Source organism: Terrapene carolina, unplaced genomic scaffold (genome assembly GCF_002925995.2).
Source record: "Terrapene carolina triunguis isolate 2854851 unplaced genomic scaffold, T_m_triunguis-2.0 Scaffold58, whole genome shotgun sequence".
In the NCBI taxonomy this organism is placed as follows: domain Eukaryota; kingdom Metazoa; phylum Chordata; order Testudines; family Emydidae; genus Terrapene; species Terrapene triunguis.
Window position 1 is genome coordinate 58,365,976 of NW_020664409.1, and position 22,758 is coordinate 58,388,733.

The window sequence follows — 22,758 nt, forward strand, 5'->3', positions numbered from 1 at the left end:
AAAAACAAAAAGAGCTCTTGAAATCCACTTCATTCCATTTGACAATTTGTGGATGAACAGTCAAGGAATTAAAACAGACCTTGAAGAGTTTTAAAATACTCCTATTTTACTTAACTGATAGAAAGAAACTATGCAGTTTATATTCATATAAAAATGCATTCTTAAATGCCTGTTAAGTAACAGGTCTAGACAAAGGAATAAATCAGTGACTAAACAGACACAAAGCGATTGAAAACTGTATTCCAAACACCAAGGGCTGGAAACTGAAATTATTTAGTGAGCTGATTTTTCACAAACAGTAAGTAAGGAACATTTTACTACTTTGCAAGTCTACGCCTCTCCCCCCCCCCACCCCCCAGCCCCTGTCAGGAGACACACTGGATCACGTTTTGTTCTCACTCGTCAGCGTGTAAATGAGAACACAATTTTGTGCACTAATTGAAGTGACACACACACTAAAATCGTATTTTAGTGAATTTTAATTAATCACTAATATTTTAGATCCTCAACTGGTGTAAATGGCCACAGATCCATTGACTTCAACTGAGCTATGACAGCCTACACAAGTTGAGGATCTAGCCCAGGTGTAGTCAATAGGCGGACTGGGTGCCAAATCTGGACTGCCAGATGCTTTTGAATGGATGAAAAATATTTTGATTTAGTTATTATTTTGTATTTTCTCTGGAGTCTGGACCTTGACCAAGAAATCTGGACCTTGACAAAAATAACTGATTACCCTTGATAGCCCCTGGAGATTATAATATAAATGACCAAATCCTAGTCTCTTTGATTACATGACCAGTTCCATTCATATTAAATACAGTACTCACAATGTGGCCCAACATGAATAGGAACCTCATCTGCAATCTTTACCCCTGGGAGTAGTCCCACTAAAAATCAATAGTCTAGATTTTCAATTCAGTTACACTCATCTATATCCAGAAGAACACCACTGATATCAGAATCTGACCTAATGGGGCTACCTGTACGAATAGGTGTACAGCAGGATCTGGCACTGGGTTCTGTGTGAGAAGTTAAACTGCTGACAATTTCATCCCGTCTACCTGTTTTGCTAGTTTTTCTTTACCGCTAAATTGGAGTAGATGTAGATATTTTCAGAATTGAAATTCTAGTTTTATATATTTATTTTTACCAGTTTTAAAATATACCCAACGTACTGAAATATTTCTGATATTGAAAGGGAAGGCTGAAAATATAAAGCATCCTGGTATACCACAGTAAGTGTACTGGAGCAAACTACAATAACCACAAGTACAGTTCCAAAATCCAAAGGCCCCCAGCTTCCCTCAAAGATTACTATAGTTTTATAATTAGGGTTCTTATTCTGAGAGTACACCACACCATATCAGATGTGTTCATCATATTGCAAAACTGGGACCTAGAAAGTGGTCAGATGATTGAATTATTGTTTTGAAATGTAGTATTTGATGTAGTTGTTTTCTTTCTGCATTTCGCCAAGGTATGGGGAAGGTGGGAAATATTTTAGAATTGCAGTATAGCAATCCAAATTCTTGTTAGAAGTCTGCCAAACTGACTCGTTATTTCACGCAGAATATACTTTTAGGAAAAGTGTAGTTCTGTTGACAGATCTGCCATATGATTGACAAAAAAACACTCAGGTGGATCTATTTAAAGGATTCTTCCTTCCTGGAAAGCACAGTATTAAGTTTAAAGTGTCAGATTCACCCTACTTTAAAATCTCAGCACTTCACATTGTAAATACCTTCTTTATGACATGATTCATGCTATCTGTGGATATATACTTTTGTTAAAAAATCAAATCAAATCTGTGACTAATGAAAGTCAGGGGGAAATAAAAAAATGACTGTCTTTAAAAGAAAGGAAGAAAATCAATGAACATGGCTAATATTTCAAGATTTACTTCATTGCAAATCTATAAGAGCCAACTAAAATGAAGGTACATTTTTAAGCACATACAATTTTTAGTGACATTTTCTTCTGAGAGTTGTTTGGATACTTCACACTTACTATTCTTTGCAATACGATGAAGTTGCTGTATCTTCTTCTATAGAAGCTTGAAAATTAAATACCTTTCTTGGGAGAGGAAAGGATTCTAGTGGTTAAAGCACAGGACTGCGAGTCAGAAGACACTGATTCTGTTTCAGTTGTGTGCCCCCTCCGGCAAATCACTTAACCTCTCTCTATGCCTCACTTTCCTTATTGCTGGGACAGATATACTTCTACTTATAAAATGTCTTGGATGAAAACTGTAATCCAATTGGCTAATGAGTCTTTCTTCCCATGTAATTATCTCCTAATGTGCACAAACATTGGGATTAAAAAACCTTTTCACCAACCTATCACTATGCATATCTAAATCTGCCACATGTCGAGCAGCACAAACTTCTCCATAAAATCCCCTCCTTTCTCCTCCTCCTCCCCTTTCTTTCTCTCCAGATGACACAGGGCAGATGTTGACCCCAATTACCCTGCTCAGCAGCAGTAGCTGGGTATCAAAGGAGATGCTGCTGCTTCTGAGCTGAGTGGAGCAGGAATGGTAGTTACTTTTTGGAAGGTTTGCTAATGTCTGTTAGCTGAGCCGGGCTGGTGGCTACTCCTTTTATGCCCATTACTGCCACAGTCCCACTCAATGATCTGGAAAAAGCAAGAGGCAAAAGGGTGGTTAATACATAGCATTTTAAACTACTACTCCAATGGCTCCTGCTTTCTCCAGCTGAGAGGTGTGTGTGGGTGTGTAAAATCTACTCCCTCCAGCTGATTTGCTAGGGAAAGGTAGGAGGAGACTTAACCTTTGCTTCCTCTACCTAATATGGAGGGACACAGAATAGGAAACAAACAGAAGCCAATCACGGATTCCTCCAATCCAGTGTTTCTTAATGACCAGTCCGTGGACCGGCAGCAGTCCCTGAGATCTCCTTGACAGAGTTTAGGAAGGCAGCAAGCTGATCCCTGGTATCAAAAAGGTTGAGAAACACTGATCTAGTCTATTTCTGGCTAATATTTTGCTTAACCACAATGGAACTCTTTGCTTTAGCAAATTAGTGGACTTCTTATCCTCTCCTATCTTTTCATCAAGAAGATACAAGTGCAACAACATGTTCCAGGGTGAGCATTCACCAACCAACTTCGGATGTGTTAAGGCTTTCAGCTAAGATACTGCCTGATGAATGCACACTTTAGTTTTATTGCTTATTTATCTACATCACAAAGGGGTTGTGCAGCTTAATTCAATGTTCACGAAGTGCGTGAGATCCTCAAATGGAAGGTACTAAACAAGTACAAAATATTAATGTTACACCTATCTGTCAAGGTATTTTTAATGCACCCATCACTAGGGTATCTGGGCACTAACAAATGGTTACATTTGCAGACAGGCAGTTTGAAAACTCTATTATCCATATCCAGTATTGCATATACTCCCTTGTATATGCAATGAGGGGAGATTCGCTCCCCCACTTCTCGTCCTATCTACTTCCCTTTCCGCCCTTCTTCCCTCTTCTTCAGGGATGAGAAATTGAGCTGTTCTTGGACTGTTATTGAGGGAAACCAACTGTAGACAGATGGGTTTTGAATCTCATTTTCCATATGCTGAGATCCATCATCACTGTGATACTTAGCAAAAGGGAGTTCCACAACAATGGGCCAGGTGCTGAGAAGGCACAGTCTCCTACTCCTACGGGAGTTAATCTCAGCTGTATCATTGATGACCAGAATTGTTGAGTGTCTGGAAGATGAGGATTAGGTTTTTAAATAGGATCTGATGGTCTATTGCAGCATATGGAACAGTGAGATGATGTGTTCTCAGAAGGCTTTGTTATTCAGAAGGTGGCCCATGACATGTAGGACTATCTGAAGCTTCGTCATGGTATTCACCATTATTTCCATAAAGGGAATCTGGCAACGATCAAGCCTGGACGTGCTAAACACTTGACTCACTGTGGCTGGGTCCTTGTTTGACAGGAAGAGGTGCAGCCTCTGTAAGCTATTATTTGAAACTTAGCTGAAAAATGATAAAACACATTTTTGATGACTGATGCTGTTTGGGAATTCTGGGGCAATGCAGAGTCCAGAATGACACAGACTCCATATATGACGACTGGGGACTGGGTGGGGAAATGCCTTCACACCATTTAGAGTGAAGTTATAGTCTGGCCATAGAGCATCCTCCTTTTCCTATCAGCGTTACCTGTGTCTTTTTCAGGGACTAAGTTTAGCCAGTTGTCTTTCATCCATCTGCTTTCTGATGGGTCTGAAATCCATGTTAAAAATCCTGAATCTCCTCCAGTAGTTTTACATACAAATTGACTTAGATAGGAGACAGGATTCAGCCTTGTGGCCAAAAGACCTGTGACTTTTACAAAGACAGGCGTACATTTCAAAGTAGATCATTCTGTTCACCCACTCCTGCCAGTTTTCTCTGGAAGTCAGCCACATCTCACGATCAACAGTGCAAAACACTGCTGACAGACCCAGCAACATGTCCATGGCTGATGGCCCCATGCCCATGGCTAAATGGAGATAATCTAGCAAAAATCCAAAAGCAGATGACAAGCCAGATTGTTTACTTCTTCAGTTTTTGATATTACCAGGCTTCATCAAGCAGATTACCTATGCAAATGATTGCATCCTGAGATGGTTATCAGAGATCAACAGTTTTATCTACCTCTATCTACAGTTCCTGTTTTGAAAGTCATTTTCAAACAAAAATTTGTTTAGTATCTGGAGCAATAATGGGGCAATTTCCAAACATTTTGAAGTACGATATTTAGAATATATGTAAGAATGTTTATATTGGCTTCTGGCTTCGGAGAATATCAGGCTCATTGGCCTATGAGAAAAATACTGAAATCTTGATTTTTGCTTTAAGAGTAGTCAATGTCCACTGACTACAAAGATTGTCCTTTCCTATTTGACAAACATTTTTTTCCCTGCGATTATAATTTTTTCTTGAAATTGACACAACTGTTGATTTACTTCTCTGTTGATGTAGCCACTTTAGTGATCTCATCATAGCAAAGGAAATAAGAAGCACACGTTTACCCCCTCATGCTACGTGGGCATTTTTAAAGCTCTGGGAGAAATCTGCAAGTTCAATGTTTTTTACAGAGACATGAGAAAAAAAGAGAATCCAACACGTTGTGTCTGCCTCACAAAGAGAAAGTATTATTGGTTTTGGGGGTTGGGTTTTTTTTGCTTTCTTTAGAGTCAAATGAGTGACTGGAAACCATAAGACTTAAATTCTCCATTTGGCTCTGCCACAGACTGCTGTGCAATCTCGGACAAATCACTTAACTTCTAAGTGCCTCCATTTCTCCTACTGAAAATGGGAGATAACACCAATCTTACAGAGGTGTTGGGTGGCCTAATTGTTTATACAGCACTTTGAAATTTTCAGATACGTGAGCCACATAAGTGCAATATATTATCATGTTAGATAACATTCACCAAATTAAAACAATTTTAGTGTACTGTAGAGTGAGCTAAGAATCAGGCTTCAACTACTTAACAGTGTCCTTTTCATTAAAAAATTACAAATGTATTAAGCAATTTAGAGAACATGCAATGAGATATAACTTTAAAAAAAAACATTAAAAAGGGTCAAATTCTGACCTATTTCAGACTTCTGCAACCTCATGGACTATCCCTGGTTTGTAAAGATGTAAATCAGAGCAGTATTTGATTTAGTGGGCCAGATTTTGATCTCAGGTGCACTGGTGTAAATCTGGAGTAACTTTATTGACTTCAATGGAGTTACTCCATATTTTGGACCAACACAACTGAGATCAAAATCTAGTTCGACAGTCTAAAAGCCTTACTCACTTTACAACAACAACAACAAAACCAAAAACCAAAACAAGAAGAAGAAGAACAACAACAACAACAACAAAGCGATCATAACTCAGAATATAAGTAATTTGTGAAAGCTTAAACAAACCACATACTCCTAGGAACACATCTCTGATTTACTGCTGTCCCCATTTCTTCCTCTCCCATGAGTTTGCCCATCAATTTGTAAACATAATTTGTCACTTGCACCAGTCAGTGTTCTCTGAAACTTCTTTTGCCTTTCTTTTAGATCTGTTATTCCTGCTGAGACACTCTACTAAAGAAGAATTTTTCACACTGACACCAACTGTAGTCTTGCTGTGAATAACCACATTCCCATAAAAATCATTCCCTTTATTGCAAAGTTGAAGCCAGACCACTGGAATAATAGTCAACCCAGGAAACCTTTTATCTTTTCCTTCAATCACTTATTTTAACCCTTTATTCTATTTGAGGATTTACTTTAGTAAATATTAACAGTCTTCTTTGCAAGTTTTTTATTAACTGTCTTTGAGTAAATTAATTAACATTTCTGTGGCTGGTAAAAGTGTTTAAAATAATTTTTAAAATAATATTTTCAAATTATTACAATTATTTTTAAAAGATCAAAATGAATTAGACCAAACAGCCTAAGAAAAAAATGTTGAATGTTAACTTTCAGATGCTTTCCCAATATCTAAAATAAAACACTGGTATTGTTGCCAAATGCTAGTTTTGATAACAATCTAAAAGAAATCCCTTAGTATCATAACTTATACTCTCAATATTTTTGTATATTTGCTTGTGCTACAAGCCCATTTTATTTCAAATGGGGGTTAAGTGCTACAAAATATACAGTTTTATAGTTTCAAAACCATATGTTCCTCTCCTGTTTTGCTTTATGATAGTAGGGTCTTAGGATCTTTTTGTTACCAAATGGTCACTTTGATACCAAAACAGTGTAGATTTAGACTCAGACAAAGTCAATAACCTCATTACTCAATATACCTTGACAATGCAGGAGCCAGATGATATAGGGATTTTTTTAAAAAGTATTATTATTCTTGTAGAATACAATGGAATTAGAAAACTCATTTTTATAAAACAAAACCAGGTGAACGCCTTTACTATCTTGTCCTTTTTGTGCAGCTTGTTGGCTTCTGTTGTAGGTGGTTACAGCTTAAATCTCCTCTAATCATGCTGTTAAATGAGTGTAACCCCTGTTACAATCAATGGAAGTTCTGCATGTGTAAACACAGCTGCACTGGGACCAACACTTATACATACATACACACACACACACACAAAATGGAGAAAGGGCCAATGAGAGCTGTGTTTTCATTCCAGTGGAATCTTCTCTCAGTACTTACCACAATTTAAAATATTTGGAAATGCTGTAATCAAATATTCTTTAAATATACAATAGTATCGGACCAATATATGTATGCTCCGTGCTGCATAGAGGCTAAGGGGCTAGTCTGTCCTTATGCATTTGTTCTTATTAGCAATGGGAGTTACACAGATGAATGGGGGAAAAAGAAGAGACCCTAGACTGGCTGAAATGGTCTTTTCTAGAGTTCTGTAAGGAGCTTGTGTTTAGATTTACCTGATCTCTCCTCTCTTGTGGCAATAATGTTTCAGCTGAGTTTAGTGTTGATGTCAGGGGGTCAGTATTTTTATGTCACTGTGTGTTTAATAGTTGAATTCTTTTATATGTGCATAGTTGTCAATGTACTGTTTAGCACTGTATTGAGGAAAAATCTGTCTCAAATCTGTACTGTTGTAACTATCCAAGAAGCTTAAATACATAAACAAACACTTCATCAAGAGTTTCTCTTCTTACTGCTTCTCTCACCCGTTAAAAATACAGCTTAGACACTAATGTTTCAAACAGCACATTGAGATAATTTCAGCTCACTTCAAAATAACCCAGTAGATTTGTTAGCCTCTTTTATTTCATTTAAGGAAGGAAATAGAGAAACTTTTAAAATTAAAACAGACAATTATCTGGAGCAAAATTATACTTTAAAACATAAAATATAAAGTGAGACTCTAAAAGGTCAAGGGAATCAGTTTTTTCCTTTCTTTTAATGTTCTGTCAGACCATTGAACTGGATGAAATTCAGGTAGAGGCTTTAATGTGACCACACTGAAACAGTAGAAACCTCTTGAGACCCTGGAACTTAAACACATTTTGGGAAGTCTGAGTTAGAGCACTCCTCTTGCACTTTTCAAAGAAAATGTGTGGAAGGCACATCTTAATTTTGTCCCCTTGGAGGTAAAATTTTGACATACTTCCTGCAAAGGAAACAGCACGAGTTTTTTTGTTCGTTTTTTAAACCAGTGTATTTATTTCCAAATTAATGGATTGCTGTAGATTTGTCACAATTAGGTACTTCAGTCCAAACTACAATGTGGCCCTCAGGATGCCAGACATGCATTAGGAATGTTTGAAATTTGGCTTTAAAAAAACAACAATACCTATGTTAAAAGGGTGACAGCAACCGATTCATAGATTCATTGATAGATTCCAAGGCCAGAAGGGACCATTATGATCATCTAGTCTGACTTCCTGTATAACACAGGCCACAGAACACCCCCAAAATAATTCCTACATCAGATCTTTAAGAAAAACATCCAATCTCGATTTAAACATTGTCAGTGATTTAGAATTCACCACAGCCGCTGATAAATAGCTCCAATGGTTAATTACTTTCACTTAACAATTATGCCTTATTTCATCTCAGTTTGTCTAGCTTCAACTTCCAGCCATTGGATTGTGTTGTACCTTTCTCTGTTCCCCACTGTTCCCCATGTAGATACTTATAAACTGTAATCAATTAATTCCTTAACCTTCTCTTTGTTAAACTACACAGATTGAGCTCTTTGGGTATGTTTACACTGGGATAAAAGACCTGCAGCACAGCCATGGCTGGCCTGGGTCATCTGACTCAGGCTCACGCTCATGGGGCTAAAAATTACTGTGTAGATGGTTGGGCATGATCTGAGACCTTTCACCCTTGCACAGCAATTTTTCAGCCCAGACCCCAAGCACAATGAGCCCAAATCAGCTGACCTGGGCTAGCCAGAGGTTTATTTAATCCCTGTGTAGATGTACCATTTGAGTCTATCACTATAAAACAGGTTTTCTAATCCTTTAATCATTCTTGTGGCTTTTCTTTGAACCCTCTCCAATTTATCAACATCCTTCTTGATTTGTGGGCACCAGAACTGGACTTGGTATTCCAGCAGCTGTTGCACAAGTGAAATAAACTCTCTATACCTACTCAAGATTCTCCTGTTTATGCATCCCAGGATCATATTAGCTCTTTTGGGAGCTCATGTTCAGCTGATTATCCACAATGACACTCAAATCCTTTTCAGAATCACTGCTTCCCAGGATATAGTTCCCCATCCTGTAAGTATGGCCTCCATGCTTCTTAGATGTATACATTTACATTCAGCTGTATTAAAAGACATTTTTTTTGCGCCTATCTGCCATGTGCCTATCACTGTGGTATCAAACCTTTGTACTTAACTTCGGAACGCCTCATGTAAAATTATTTAAAGTATTATCTGAAACAAATGGTAAATTTTTAAGGGACACCACTATACTCTCATCCCACTGTTTGTCTGCAGTGTTTGAGCTGGAAGAGTTCATAAAAAGGGTGCGACTTGACCCAAAATGGGGGGTATTAGCAGAAAACAATATGTAGCCATATTACATTATCAGACAAAGGTGGATTAGAGAGCTATTTGAGTGTAAATTAATGTTAATCTTACCTGGAATAATTTGCGCTCTTCAGCATTTGCAGCTGCACTAGGGAGTTGTCTGGTTGCATGTGATTTTACACATCTGTCAGCTAAATCAGACACTCAAATGCAAAACCTAGAACTGAGGAATGTTATTCAAATTTGTGAAACTTCTTATATTTTTGAGATTATAATCCAATAATGGATTATTATTCAGAATGAGTCACAACTATAGCATTTACATCTGGAACAGAGAGGATCTTTTTCCAATGGCATTCACAACACATAAAGAAAAAGAAGAACATTTTGTTCACACCAGCTTTCTGAAATTTCAAAGCCCCTTTGAGCATGAATCAACTGATAACTATATATGAACCTTCATTTGGCACCATCTTTTTCCTATACCAGGCATTTAGGATGCATTAAAAAATAAAAACCTCTTTATCTGAATTTGAGATGGCATTATGGTGTTAAGAGAGACACCAATGAAGTATGAAGCGTGTCACCACCTGTTTTTGAATCTAGCCTGCCATCTAAGCTGTGTTACACCACAAAGCAGCAGTGTCCCAGAACCCTGTGTAGTAAGTGACTTACACCATTTAAAGCGCTAGAAGCATGCATGCTTACAATGCTGCAACCCTTACTCCACAGAGTTGAAATGCACAGTCAGGTATATTGCATTACTGGTTTATACATAATTCAATATTTGAAGCACCTTAGTGATCAGATATTGAAAACACTGAAGCAGCCACAGACTAATTGCTAATTGAAAAGTCTGGTAAGCTTCTTACAGCCAGTTGTGCAACTACAGTAACTCCTCGCTTAACGTTGTAGTTATGTTCCTGAAAAATGCTACTTTAACCGAAACGATGTTAAGCGAATCCAATTTCCGCATAAGAATTAATGTAAATGGAGGGGGGTTAGGTTCCAGGGAAATGTTTTTCGCTATATATATATGGGTATGTATGTATGTGTGTGTGTATATATATATATATATATATATACACACACATACACACACACACACACACATACATACATACACACACACACACAGTATAAGTTTTAAACAAACAATTTAATACTGTACACAGCAATGATAATTGTAAAGCTTGGTTGAGGTGGTGAAGTCAGAGGGTTGAAGAGGGTGGGATATTTCCCAGGAAATGCCTTACTGCTAAATGATGAACTAGCACTTGGCTGAGCCCTCAAGGGTTAATACGTTGTTAATGTAGCTTCACACTCTACAAGGCTGCACGAATGGAGGGAGGGGAGACAGCATGGCAGAGAGAGACAGACACACAGTGTGTGTGTGAGAGAGAGAGATGCGCATTTCCCCTTTAAGTACGCTGACACCACTCTAAGTACATTGCCTTTTTAAATAGATCAGCAAGTTGAGACAGCAGCTGCTGCCAGCAAGCACCCTCTGTCCTGAGCCCTGTTGTGTCCCCCCCAGCTCTGTGGAGATGTGGTAAAGGAGTGGGGGGTCGGGGGGTACCCTGACATTAGTCCCCGTCTTCCCTCCCTCCCCTCTGCACAGCAAGCAGGAGGCTCCCGGGAGCAGCTCCAAGGCAGAGGGCAGGAGCAGCACATGGCAGTGGGGGGAGGGACAACTGAACTGCCCTGCAATTGATAGCCTGCTGGGCGGCTGCCGCACAGGGAACTTAGGGGAGCTGATAGTTCACCCTGGTTCCAAGCCCCCACCAGCTAGCTCCAATGGGCTGTTCTTTCTGCAAGCAGTGAACAAAGCAGGTGGCTGCGAAACAACGTTATAAGGGAAAATTGCGCAACTTTAAACGAGCATGTTCTCTCATTGATCAGCAATGTAAGAACGAAACAACGTTAACCGGGACAATGTTAAGTGAGGAGTTACTGTATAGGCAATCTTCTTAAACCTCTGGCTCATATTTGTGATGTGACATTTTTGGCTAAAAGCTGTCTGGCATAATTCATGATAAAACGATCTTTAGATTTTCTGTCAGGACCCTGGTATTGCAGCACTATCATAATGCATATCTGATGATAATACAGACAATCTGCAGGGTAGTACTGTGATCTTAGTGCTAGGATCTATCTACGTATATTTCATGTGACCATCACCAGGTTTCTAGGCACATTACCTACTCTGCCTCTCAATACCAAATATCCTGGAAGGGCAGAATTACAACAGATGTTGTGGTGCTTCCGATACAGTTGAAACTAGTTATACTGTACAGGTGGCCGTACAATCCCCACGGTAGACAGCCTGTTAAGTCTTAGCATTTTATCTCATTGAAAGAGGTGATGGCTTTAGTTCCTCAACCTCCACCCACGGGAAAAGAATGGAGTATGGGCGCGGGTTCAGCGGATGGGCGCTGTATGCTTAGGAGTAGTAATCACAGTTAGAATCATGGTGCTACCATGACAGACCCAGGCTAATGCTAGTCCAGGTTAGGTGAATGATCACTGTACCTTCCCCTGAGAGACACCCTAAATTATTTGCTTTGAAGTCAGAACAAGGCACCTTGAATGAAGACAATATGCTGCTGCAATGCACCCTTCTCGTCCTTTGAAGTGCTTCTGTTAGATTTGGATTTCTCCTGCACCTCTGAGATGGCCAAACAGTCCAGGTTGGAATGGGAGTAGACATAGGCTAAACCTTTTTGAGGGACCTGGCTTTTCTACCTTTTTTGCAACTGGTGGTGTGACATTACACTCCATATTCTTTATGAAATTATGCTTATCATATGGATATGACATAACTGAGATGTACTTTATGCAAGGTGGCTTGTGGAAGATATCATTGGAAAGGTTATGATTTACTGAATGTGATTATCTAATTTGTATGCATGTATCATTTCTGTATCTAAAGTTAGGAATATGGACTATGCAACAATTACAACTAGGTGTGTATTGGGAAGACACCCACCAGATGACAGGCTATCAGATTTGATGGGCTATTAGGAAGGAACAACAAAAGTGTGAAGATACTCATTTCTCTCCCTCCTGGGAGGCGTCCTGGCACGTAACTGAGACACTACTAGGTCAGGTGGTCTTGTCACCTGATACTAAACATTATCTTGGACTTCTTGTAGCTGTCACCTAAAAGGGAAGGGGGGGATCAAGTTTGGAAAACAAAGGATTCCCACCTTATGTAAATCTTATTTAAGGGTGAGGAGGGAGGCAAACGGGATTCCTCTCCATGGCCTGGCTGCCCAAGAAGAAAGACTGCTAAAGACATCTGAAGGGAAGGCAAGGGGGGAGTCCAGACTGAGACAGGGGTCTAGTCTGAAAAGAAATATAACTGTTACGCTAAGCTACAGAAACTTTTCAACCTGCCTAAAATAACATTTAGGGTAAGAAATTACATTTTGTAACCTGTTTCTTAAGTATACGGAGCTTAGCTTGCGTATTTTGTTTTATTTGCTCAGTAATCTGCTTTGTTCTGTTTGTTATCTCATATATTCACTTAAAATTCACCTTTTTTAGTTAATAAACTTATTTCTTGTTTATAATATAACCCCGTTTGTACAATTCATAATTGGGGGGGGGGGAGAATAAGAGGCTGTGCATACCTTCCTCCACATTGAGGGAGGAGGCAGATTTCATAATATACCTTTGGGTCTGCACTCCAAGGGAGGTGGACATCTGAGTGCTGGGAAAACTGAGTCTTCACAGAACTGATCTCAGTGTCTGTGTCATTCTGCAGTTGGGTGTGGCCCTGCCTGTGTGTGGGCTGGTGGAGGCTTAGTGGCCTGGCTCAGCAAGACAGGTAAAAAGAGTGCCCAGGCTGGCATAACAGGTGGGCTCAGTGGTATCTCAGCACATCCTATGGCATCCTAAGCGGGGCAACCCATCACAGGTAGTTTTATTGCTGACATTTGCCACAGAGCCTCAGCAGGGTCAATCAGCCCTGGCCAAAAAGTTCAGATCTTTCTTGTATGATCGATGCCTTTCTCTACAATCCTCAGAAGTCTTGAAATGACTTAAAGTATCTGGCACTGGGGCTGTAAGAAGCTGGCTTGTCTGGTACCAGAGAATGAAAGGCATACCAAGCATCTACTTGGTATATGGGAATTTCTTAGACTTTTAATGGGATTAGTGTGTCATGGGAAGGGCAGAGCATGAATCTGCCATGCTGAGGTGGACGATAAAGGGGAGGCTGTACATGGGGGTGGGGAGTGTCTGACAGTCCAAATTCAGTCCAAACAGGTTAACATCATTCACGGCAGTTCTTTAGAGATGAAACAGCTGAGTTCTGAAGAAGGTTTGAAGATTTTGCCAAAGCTAAAGCCTAGCAGGCTGGACACTCACTCGGTTCCATCTTGCTGCCATGAATGGTAAGAGGGAACTGAAGCAGAGTTGCAGCTGCCCCGCGCTTTATGCCTTCATACAGGAGCACGAGGAGACTCAGGGTGCATGTGTGCTCCCTGCTGGACATTATTACTCACAAGGCTCTGATCTCGTGCGCATGACGCACATGAGCTTTTGCAGTGGTATCCACATTGACACATACTCAAAGAAGAAAGTGTGTTGTCACTGCCCAGCCAGAGGCAGAAAATATTGGTAAGTTTGCAAGGGAAAACCTATTCAAATTCACAAGGTCTGGATAAATTTATTATAAGAACTGAAAATGTTGCTAAAATTGTGATTGTAGAGAACTTTCATTCAGTTACCAGGAAATGTTTTTATTTCTTATGAGCGAGACCCTCACTCCATTGAAGTCAATGGCAAAATTCATACTGAGGTCAAACGGGCCAGGATTTCACCCTATAAGTTGTATTTTAATGAAATTGCAACTTTTAACCTTTTCCAGAAAAGAAGTATTTTGTCTTTTCGATCTATCACACGGCAGCAGTGGCAATGAAAAAAAGGGAAATCTTTCATTGTTTTCTGTTGTAATAGTCTTTGTGGGTTTTTTTGCACAACAGTCAGGCCTTTTGACTGTATTAATTACAGAATAGCTAAAATCAGTTTCAACTAGACTAACAAGGGCTCAAAGCATGCTGGGAAAACAATGTTACAGTAATAACGACTTCGTGAAATTAAATGCCTTTTCTCAGGCTAGTGGAATAACTATTGGAAAACAACACACAGTTTAGTCAATGAAGCATACTTAAGATTTTATAAAGAATAAAGAGCACCTTATCATTGCATATCAGTTAATCCATTTACTATATCTGAGTAAAATCCACCAAGTAAACAAATACAAATTATTAGGTATATTAGAAAGATTTATAGGTTTACAGAATTATAGACTGTGGAGGGGAGGAGTAAAGTGGGGCCAAATGCAGCCCATAAATATTTTACAATGTGGGTCTGATCTGTCGTCTGTTTTAACATGGGGGATGTGGAGACTCCACGACCCAGCATCCAATCTGGCATCTTGATTTTCCACTTGGAACTCAGTGGCATACTGAAAACTAATACTGATAGGGAGGAATTTCCAAAAGCAATCAACATTGGTTTACCTCTGTCCCACTGAAGTCAATGGTAAAACTCCCATTACCTGCAAATGCAGCAGAATTAAATCAATGCTGAGCACCTTTGAAAATCTCACTCCTGCTCTCCATGGCATGAACTGCCTTATGGGGTGTGCTGGAAATCTTCACATTATGCAAATTAACTGCAGCCCTCATGTAGGCAACAAGTGAGTGGGCTTGATGTGGAAGAATATGCTAATACAGTGGTTCAAAGGTCAATCATTTCAAAGCAACCTAAAGTTTATATTGTAACCATGAAGTTAAAAGTGATTACGTTAGCTGGTTGCTACATACAGGTAGGATTATGCCACAAACATTAATCAAAACACATTAAAAACAAGATGGATGGTCATTGAGTCAGAGTCTGAGGAGATATTAATGTAAATCCTTATTGTGACATCAAAATATTGCCTATAACATGAATGTAAACTCTGATTCGTTCCCCCCTACTCCTTGTCTTGTACAAACAACCAATGTAAAAAAGTAGCTTAAGATCAGAAGTGGTATAGTTAAGACATAACATCAAACTGATTTCTCCCCCCCCCCCTTTTTTGGACGGCTTGAACTATTGCTTTACAGTTATGACTGATAATATTCCTTCTTCTCTCTGTCAGAGATAGAAATACCTTCCCTAAAGTAGCTGAAAAATTAATTCCATATTACATTCATAATAAATGACTTCCATATACATTTCATCAGACTGCACATGGAGGCAGTTTTGTAAAATAACATACAGGACATTCCTCAGATTCACAAACAGAGAAGAAGGAAATGAATTATGCATTTCTGAGTACAGTTTATGTGTCTTTCTCTAGTGGAAGAAAACCAATTGCCAATCAGTACTGTACCTTCATGTATATCATTCACCTTCTCTGATGTGTCAAAATTAAATTAATAACTTAATAATAAAAAGGGACAAACTTGCTTAAAAAAATTAACAAAAGAAAAAGCTAGAACCAAAAAACAAACAGAAAACAAAAAGCTCAGACAAACATAACAACCCCAATGAACTGAATTGAATAATTAGTTGATTGGATCTTTATTTCCTATAAGAAAAATTTCATTTTCTGTTAAACTAAAGAGAAAAGTATCTTTCATAAAATATATCAGGTAAGATTTCATAAAGCTAAGGTTTCTAAAAAAGGATTTATGATCTTGGTCAACTAATATATAAAGTAACACCTACAGCTTCAGAGATGAAGTTATATCTATACTTTTTAAGATAGAGTAACTCCTCACTTAAAGTCGTCCTGGTTAATGTTGTTTTGTTGTTACGTTGCTGATCAATGAGAGAACATGCTCGTTTAAAGTTGTGCAAGGCTCCCTTATAATGTTTGGCAGCCGCCTGCTTTGTCGACTGCTTGCAGAAAGAGCAGCCTGTTGGAGCTACCTGGTGGGGGCTTGGAACCAGGGTGGACCAGCAGCCCCCATACCAGCTCCCCACTCCCCTAAGTTCCCTGTGCGGCAGCCGTCCAGCAGGCTATCAATTGCCGGGCAGTTCAGCTCTCCCTGCCCCCACTGCCATGTGCTGCTCCTGCCCTCTACCTTGGAGCTGCTCCTGGGAGCCTTCTGCTTGCTGTGCGGGGGGGGGGGGGGGAGAAGAAAAGGGGGGCTAATGTCAGGGTGTCCCCCTCCCCTCTGCTCCTGCCCTCCGCTTACCCCATCTCCATAGAGTGGAGGGAGGGAGGGCGACACAACAGGGCTCAGGACCGAGGGAGCTTGCTGGCAGCAGCTGCTGTCTCAACTTGCTGATCTACTTAAAAAGGCAATGTACTTAGAGTTGGGTCAGCGTACTTAAAGGGGCAATGCGCATCTCTCTCTCTCTCTCTCTCACACACACACAGGGTATGTGTCTCTGGGCTGGTCTACACTGGGGGGGGATCGATCTAAGATAAGCAACTTCAGCTACACTATTCGCGTAGCTGAAGTCGAAGTATCTTAGTTCGACTTACCTGGCCGTCCTCACGGCGGCAAGTCGACTGCTGCAGCTCCCCCGTTGACTCCGCTTACTCCTCCTGCGGAGGTGGAGTACGGGCATTGATTTGGAGATCAATTTATCGCATCTAGATGAGATGCGATAAGTCGATCCCCGATAGATCGATTACTACCCACCGATCTGGCAGGTAGTGTAGACGTGGCCTCTGTCTCTGTCTGCCGTGCTGTCTCCCCTCCCTCCATTTGTGCTGCCTTGTAGAGTGTGAGGCTACATTAACAACAATGTGTTAACCCTTGAAGGCTCAGCCAAGTGCTAGTTCATCATTTAGCAGCAAGGCATTCCCTGGGAAATATCCCACCCTCTGACTTCACCACCTCAACCAAGCTTTGCAATCATCATTGCTGTGTACAGTATTAAATTGTTTGTTTAAAACTTATATTGTGTGTGTGTATATATATATATATATACACATATATATATAGTCTTTTGTTTGGCGAAAAAAATTTCCCTGGAACCTAATCCCCCCTATTTACATTAATTCTTATGGGGAAATTGGATTCGCTTAACATCGTTTCGCTTAAAGTTGCATTTTTCAGGAACATAACTACAGCGTTAAGCGAGGAGTTACTGTACTAGGACCAATGAAATCTAGTTTAATACCTTGCAAACCTTAGTCTTAATCACTAGTTTAAGTATCAACAATAGATGTAACCAATAGTTCTTTCTACAATGTACCTAATTATAAAGCTCATGTAATTTGCCACAGAAATAGAAGAACTAATTTTTAAAGGTAGTCAGCAGGACAAATGTTAAAAGTTGTGACGGGTGGATATCACATTTTAATCTAGTCATCAAGTGGCTAACTTCCTTAAAAATGCTTGTAGCAGAGACTCTAAAATGCTAAAAAGTGTAAAAGAAGTGATTAAAACATAATACTTTATGTCCCCTACCACAACATAGTGCTAATTGTAGCATGAATTCAGGCATTACTACATCATTCTTGTCTGGTGAGATAATTCTGGTTCTCTTGAGAACATTATGCCAATACATATAGTTCCCCAGTTACATAATGATAATGTCTTCTAAGCCTGCACTTAGGAACTAACTCTCACTGATGCTCACTCTTCAAAACGAGACCACTTATTTAGGTGCCTAAACATAGATTCACAGTATATCTACAGAGCGAAAACAAAAAACAAAAAACAAAACAAAACCTGGGCTCTGAGACTTGCTGCCATAGGGGATTTTTTGCTGTGTAGATGTTCCCTTAGAAGACTATGTGTTGAAAATATGGTCCTTAGTTTCTACTTCTGTTTGATCTATGTATATATTATAGTTTCATAATCTGATTTAAAAAATCATATTTCAACCAATACATCTGCCAAGTCTACTGTATGTATTTTAATTATACATTTGCAAATATTTATGCCTCTCTTTTAGTATATTAAAATACTTATCAGTCTCATTCAACGTACCATATAAGAATTTGAGAGTGATCCTTCAAGATTTACAATTATATCTTATATTGATTTTATTACTCTAATAAAAACAACAAAAAGTGAAACCCACCATTCTATTACTTTTATTACAATTAAAAAATTCTAAAACACAGGAACCACTGCAAAGTTAAGGTTGGAACGACACTTCCATTATAAACCCAATTTTGATTCTCCTAAAAGCCACAGATACAGCAATTTTGGCTTCTAAGCTAATAAATTAGGGCAGTGGCAGGGCAGAATTATTTTTTACCAAGTTTGATTTAAACATCATAAGATTAATAAATTATCACATCCTAAAGCCTGAGACTGTCACCAGAGTTCAAAAAGTTTATTTTTTTAAAAACAGCTTGTAACAAAACAAAACGAACAAAAACAAGATAGGTTAAAATTGCTTTTTAGGCTCAGATAGCTGTGCTCTAGTGCACAGAACCAAGAATTAGTTGAATAAACTGTAGATATGAAAGTTACTAAATTTTGTTAATATCAGGATGTCTTAATGGCTCCAACGAACTTAAAACAGACCATGAAATGACTGCTGGATATTTACACTGCCACAAAATTCTAGGTTGAAATTTTCAAAGTCATCCAGAGCTTCCCAATGGAAGTTGTCTACATCTCTCAGTTGCCTTTGAAAATCTCAACCCTAGCCCCTTTCTTCGCAGATAGAACTCATAATGTAAAGTGATCATTAGGGAGTATTGTAATAAAACAGAATTTTCTCCTAATGTGTCTATCAGAAGATCTACGGGTTGAAGGAAATATCCAGATGTGCTGTCCCCCCACAACCCTCTTGCCCTCCCTTTCCTCACTTCTCTACACATCTCTTATGGTCCACAAGAGGGTATCCTCCCTTCTGTGTACCTTCCAAGGGCTGCAGGAGATGGTCTCTACTCCTTTGGATCTTAGAAGATATACAAGAGTGAGGCTTTGCCCCTGCAGACCTCAGAAGGCAGGGGAGGGAAGAATGGCCCCCAGGCACCATGTTCACCTCAGTCTCATGTTACGACTATTAAAAAAACCTGGGATATCCCCAGATCAAATCTTTGCTAAAAGGAGTTAAGGTTATGGGCATGTGTCTGTGATTTGGGAGTACATTACCTCCCAAGAACACCCGAGTTAAAATAACTAACTAAATGTTGTGAAACCAAGTAATCAGGAGTTAAGTTTGCACTTCTCAAACAATGACTCAACTGAATAAAACGACTATAACCATAACCCTATTCCAGCAAAGGTAATACATACTAATCTACATCCCTGATGAGCATATATGCTTCAGTGTGTACAATATGCTAAGAGACAGAGTCACACCACGCTTTACCAGGACTGTGGAGCACTAGTAGGTGCAGTAGAAATTTCCTTCTCCAGCTTCCACAACCAGTGATCTCTGGAATGCTGCTATTATTACAGCAGTGCCTGGAACCCAGTGTGCTAAGCACTGTGCAACAGAATAAGAGACAGTCCCTGACTTAAAAGGCTGCGATGCTGCCAAGTGGCTGTGAGGGCAGACAAGGAGGGGCTGCCAACACCTTGTTTCCTTCTTCTCAGAGCACCCATGAACTACAGGATAGAATCTGTCCCTAAGTATTTAAACGTCACCAAATATGAACCGTGTACAGTTGTATTTAACAATCTCCCTGCATTTGGACTGCTCTGGCATATGCTGGGAACACCAGACAATTGGCACAGTATTGGGAAAATGCAAAGATGGCCAAGGTGCTCTGTGAGGTTCTTGGCCTTGGCTGAGGATCTGGGCCAGTATTTCTTCAAATGTACAGTCTGCTTCAAGGGTTAATGAATGATTAAAAGACACTATTTTGTAATGTTAAGGCTGTAACATGCCAATTATCCCCAGGATGTATGTGATTAACTCCTATACACGCCAATGGCACTTACATTCAAGTATCAAGGGATGGCTACAGGACTTGTATTTGGTTGTGCAAAGCAAATGAAAACACAGTGCAAACTTTATTAAGCACACTGTTAAGATTTGATACTACTATCTTTTGCCGCTCTGGATAAAATGAAATGTAATTGTAAATCAGAAACAGATTTGGAAAGTAAGTAGCTTGTCTTGTTATGCTCTTCTAAAGTCTGAAAAATCAGTTCTACACATGACATTCACTAATGGCATTTTTTTAATCAAAACCAATAATGTCTTTATATGCAGCTTCCTTAATGAAAGAAAACACGTTTTGAATGCAAGAAAGCTTGTGTTTTCCTGTAAGTGTAAAAATAAATACTTCACTAAGGAATGGAAGAAAAAATAAAGCACATTTAAATAATTTTATTACACTGTAAGTTGCCAATTCGTCTGTGAGTAGTTTCTTCTCAGATGAAAAGAAATCAAAACAAGGGACAGATGTTGTACAAACCACATTTAAGATCTGTCACACACTGGCATTTTTCAAATGATTTTGGCTCATCTATTAAATAAGGTGTATTTTGTTGATTTTGAAAAGGGAAACATCAGGAAATATTTAAAGGCCAATTGATGCCAATTAACTTTGATCAGCAAAAGTTACATTTGAATCTTTTAAGATTCTTTTGCCTGTCTGGAATAACACACATTCCTAAAATCTAGCAAAACAACAACTTGATGATTAATGCCCGTTGGCAGTCCAACCACAAGCTTGCTCAACAGTGGGATTTTAAATAAATGGCTGTCTTTATGATGATGGAAAACAAATCTGACTATTTTCATGTTTTCTTGTTATGAAAATAGGAACAGAAATCACTTTTTCCGTTTTAAGATGAAACTGCCACACATCATGGTGACAGTCACTATCAGCAATCCAGATAGTTTTTAGAATGATCTCATAAGAATCCCAAATCCACAGCCCAGAGAGGCTGAGAAAGCCCTTGGCATGATGACACCAAGTACTCACAGCATGCCACACAAGAGAGGCATAACTAACAAAGAAATCCTAGTACAGTATGCAACAAATTGTACCTGCCACTGCGGAAGGCAGAAGACCCACTGTAATAAGCCTCTGAGATTGACAGCATATGCAACATTAATGATTTCCCTTGGGTTCTAGGGTAATATTTCCTCACAGTGGGATGTAACTGAGAAATCTGCACCCAGCTATTGACTGTTTATAGAAGCTGAAGTTTAATATTTAATGGCCTGTACAGACTATTGAATTCTAATGTTTATAGATGGTTTTGGTGTATCCACTTCTAAAGCTGGTCAATCATGATCATATATACAATAGTTGAATAATCTAAAATTGCACCTTTGATGGCACAAAATACTCTTTACATTAAATAAAAGCATTGTATTTCGGGGTAACAAAAACTGTTGGAGATTTTAAAAATATATGTATTCTAACATTTGCATTTTAAAGTTGTTAAACCAAACCAGACTTTCGAGCTATTTGCTATCATGCAATATGAAACAAATGTTAAATAACTGCTCGGTGTAAATAAACAATCAGTACTTACTTCTAAATCATTAAAGAACAGATGTGTGTCTGCCAAATTGAATATCATCTCCTCCATCCGTAGTCCAAGTGAAACTGAAGTAGGTGGATCCTCAAAGAAGAAATGACAAAATATAGTCAGTAACATGCATACTTCATATGCTAGAAGAAATATTCCTCAGAAGCAGAGAATACTGAAGATATCAATTGATGGGTCTGCCTACATAGTTAAAGTTGGGCTCCCCTAAAACCTTGCACCATAATATCTCAATATGTCAACGTTTTAAAGGACATTTTAAATCTGTTGATAATGAAAACCCTGATTCTGCAACTGGGCAAACCCCTTCACCCATGCAGAGCTTCACTGCCTTCAATGGAGCTTTGAATAGATAGAAGGGGTCCACTTATGCTGTTCCAATTGCAGGATTGGGACCTCCCCTGCCCTCCAAGATTTAAGTACTGTGCACAGATTTAAAACAACCATTGTCTCAATAATACAGTCCTCACTTAAGCAAACTCCCATGAGTAAGAGGATTTGGTCATTAGCCTAACTATTGCCTTTAATAAATCACCATTAATGTTTAATTTACAAACAGCAATAACATATAAAATAACTCCTTAATTCTCTGCAAAACTGTGCTTTAATTATTCTTTAAATATAGCCCACCCATGCAGAATGAACAAATCTATTGTTTGTTATTAATACAGAACACACTAAATTCTCTGCAGAAATTACCATAACAACTTACTCCTTACTGAGTTAATAAACTCAAGAAGTGTGTTCAGCATTGTGGTTACCAAATGCATTACAGATGTTTGTCCTGTTTTGATTTGTATGTGTTTTATATATTTTCTATCTGAAAATTGAAATAAGAGTC

The 22,758-nt window shown here is 39.0% G+C and overlaps 1 protein-coding gene across 13 annotated transcripts in view; it reads right to left on the reverse strand.

The window, feature by feature from the left end:
• Positions 1 to 22,758, reverse strand: part of EYA1 (EYA transcriptional coactivator and phosphatase 1) — a 253,329-nt gene that overhangs the window by 39,086 nt on the left and 191,485 nt on the right. For all 13 annotated transcript variants that reach the window (XM_026662552.2, XM_026662509.2, XM_026662565.2 and 10 more), the window contains one exon: positions 21,903 to 21,992. In XM_026662552.2, coding sequence (XP_026518337.1) covers positions 21,903 to 21,992 — 90 coding nt within the window. The remainder of the gene's footprint in view (positions 1 to 21,902; positions 21,993 to 22,758) is intronic.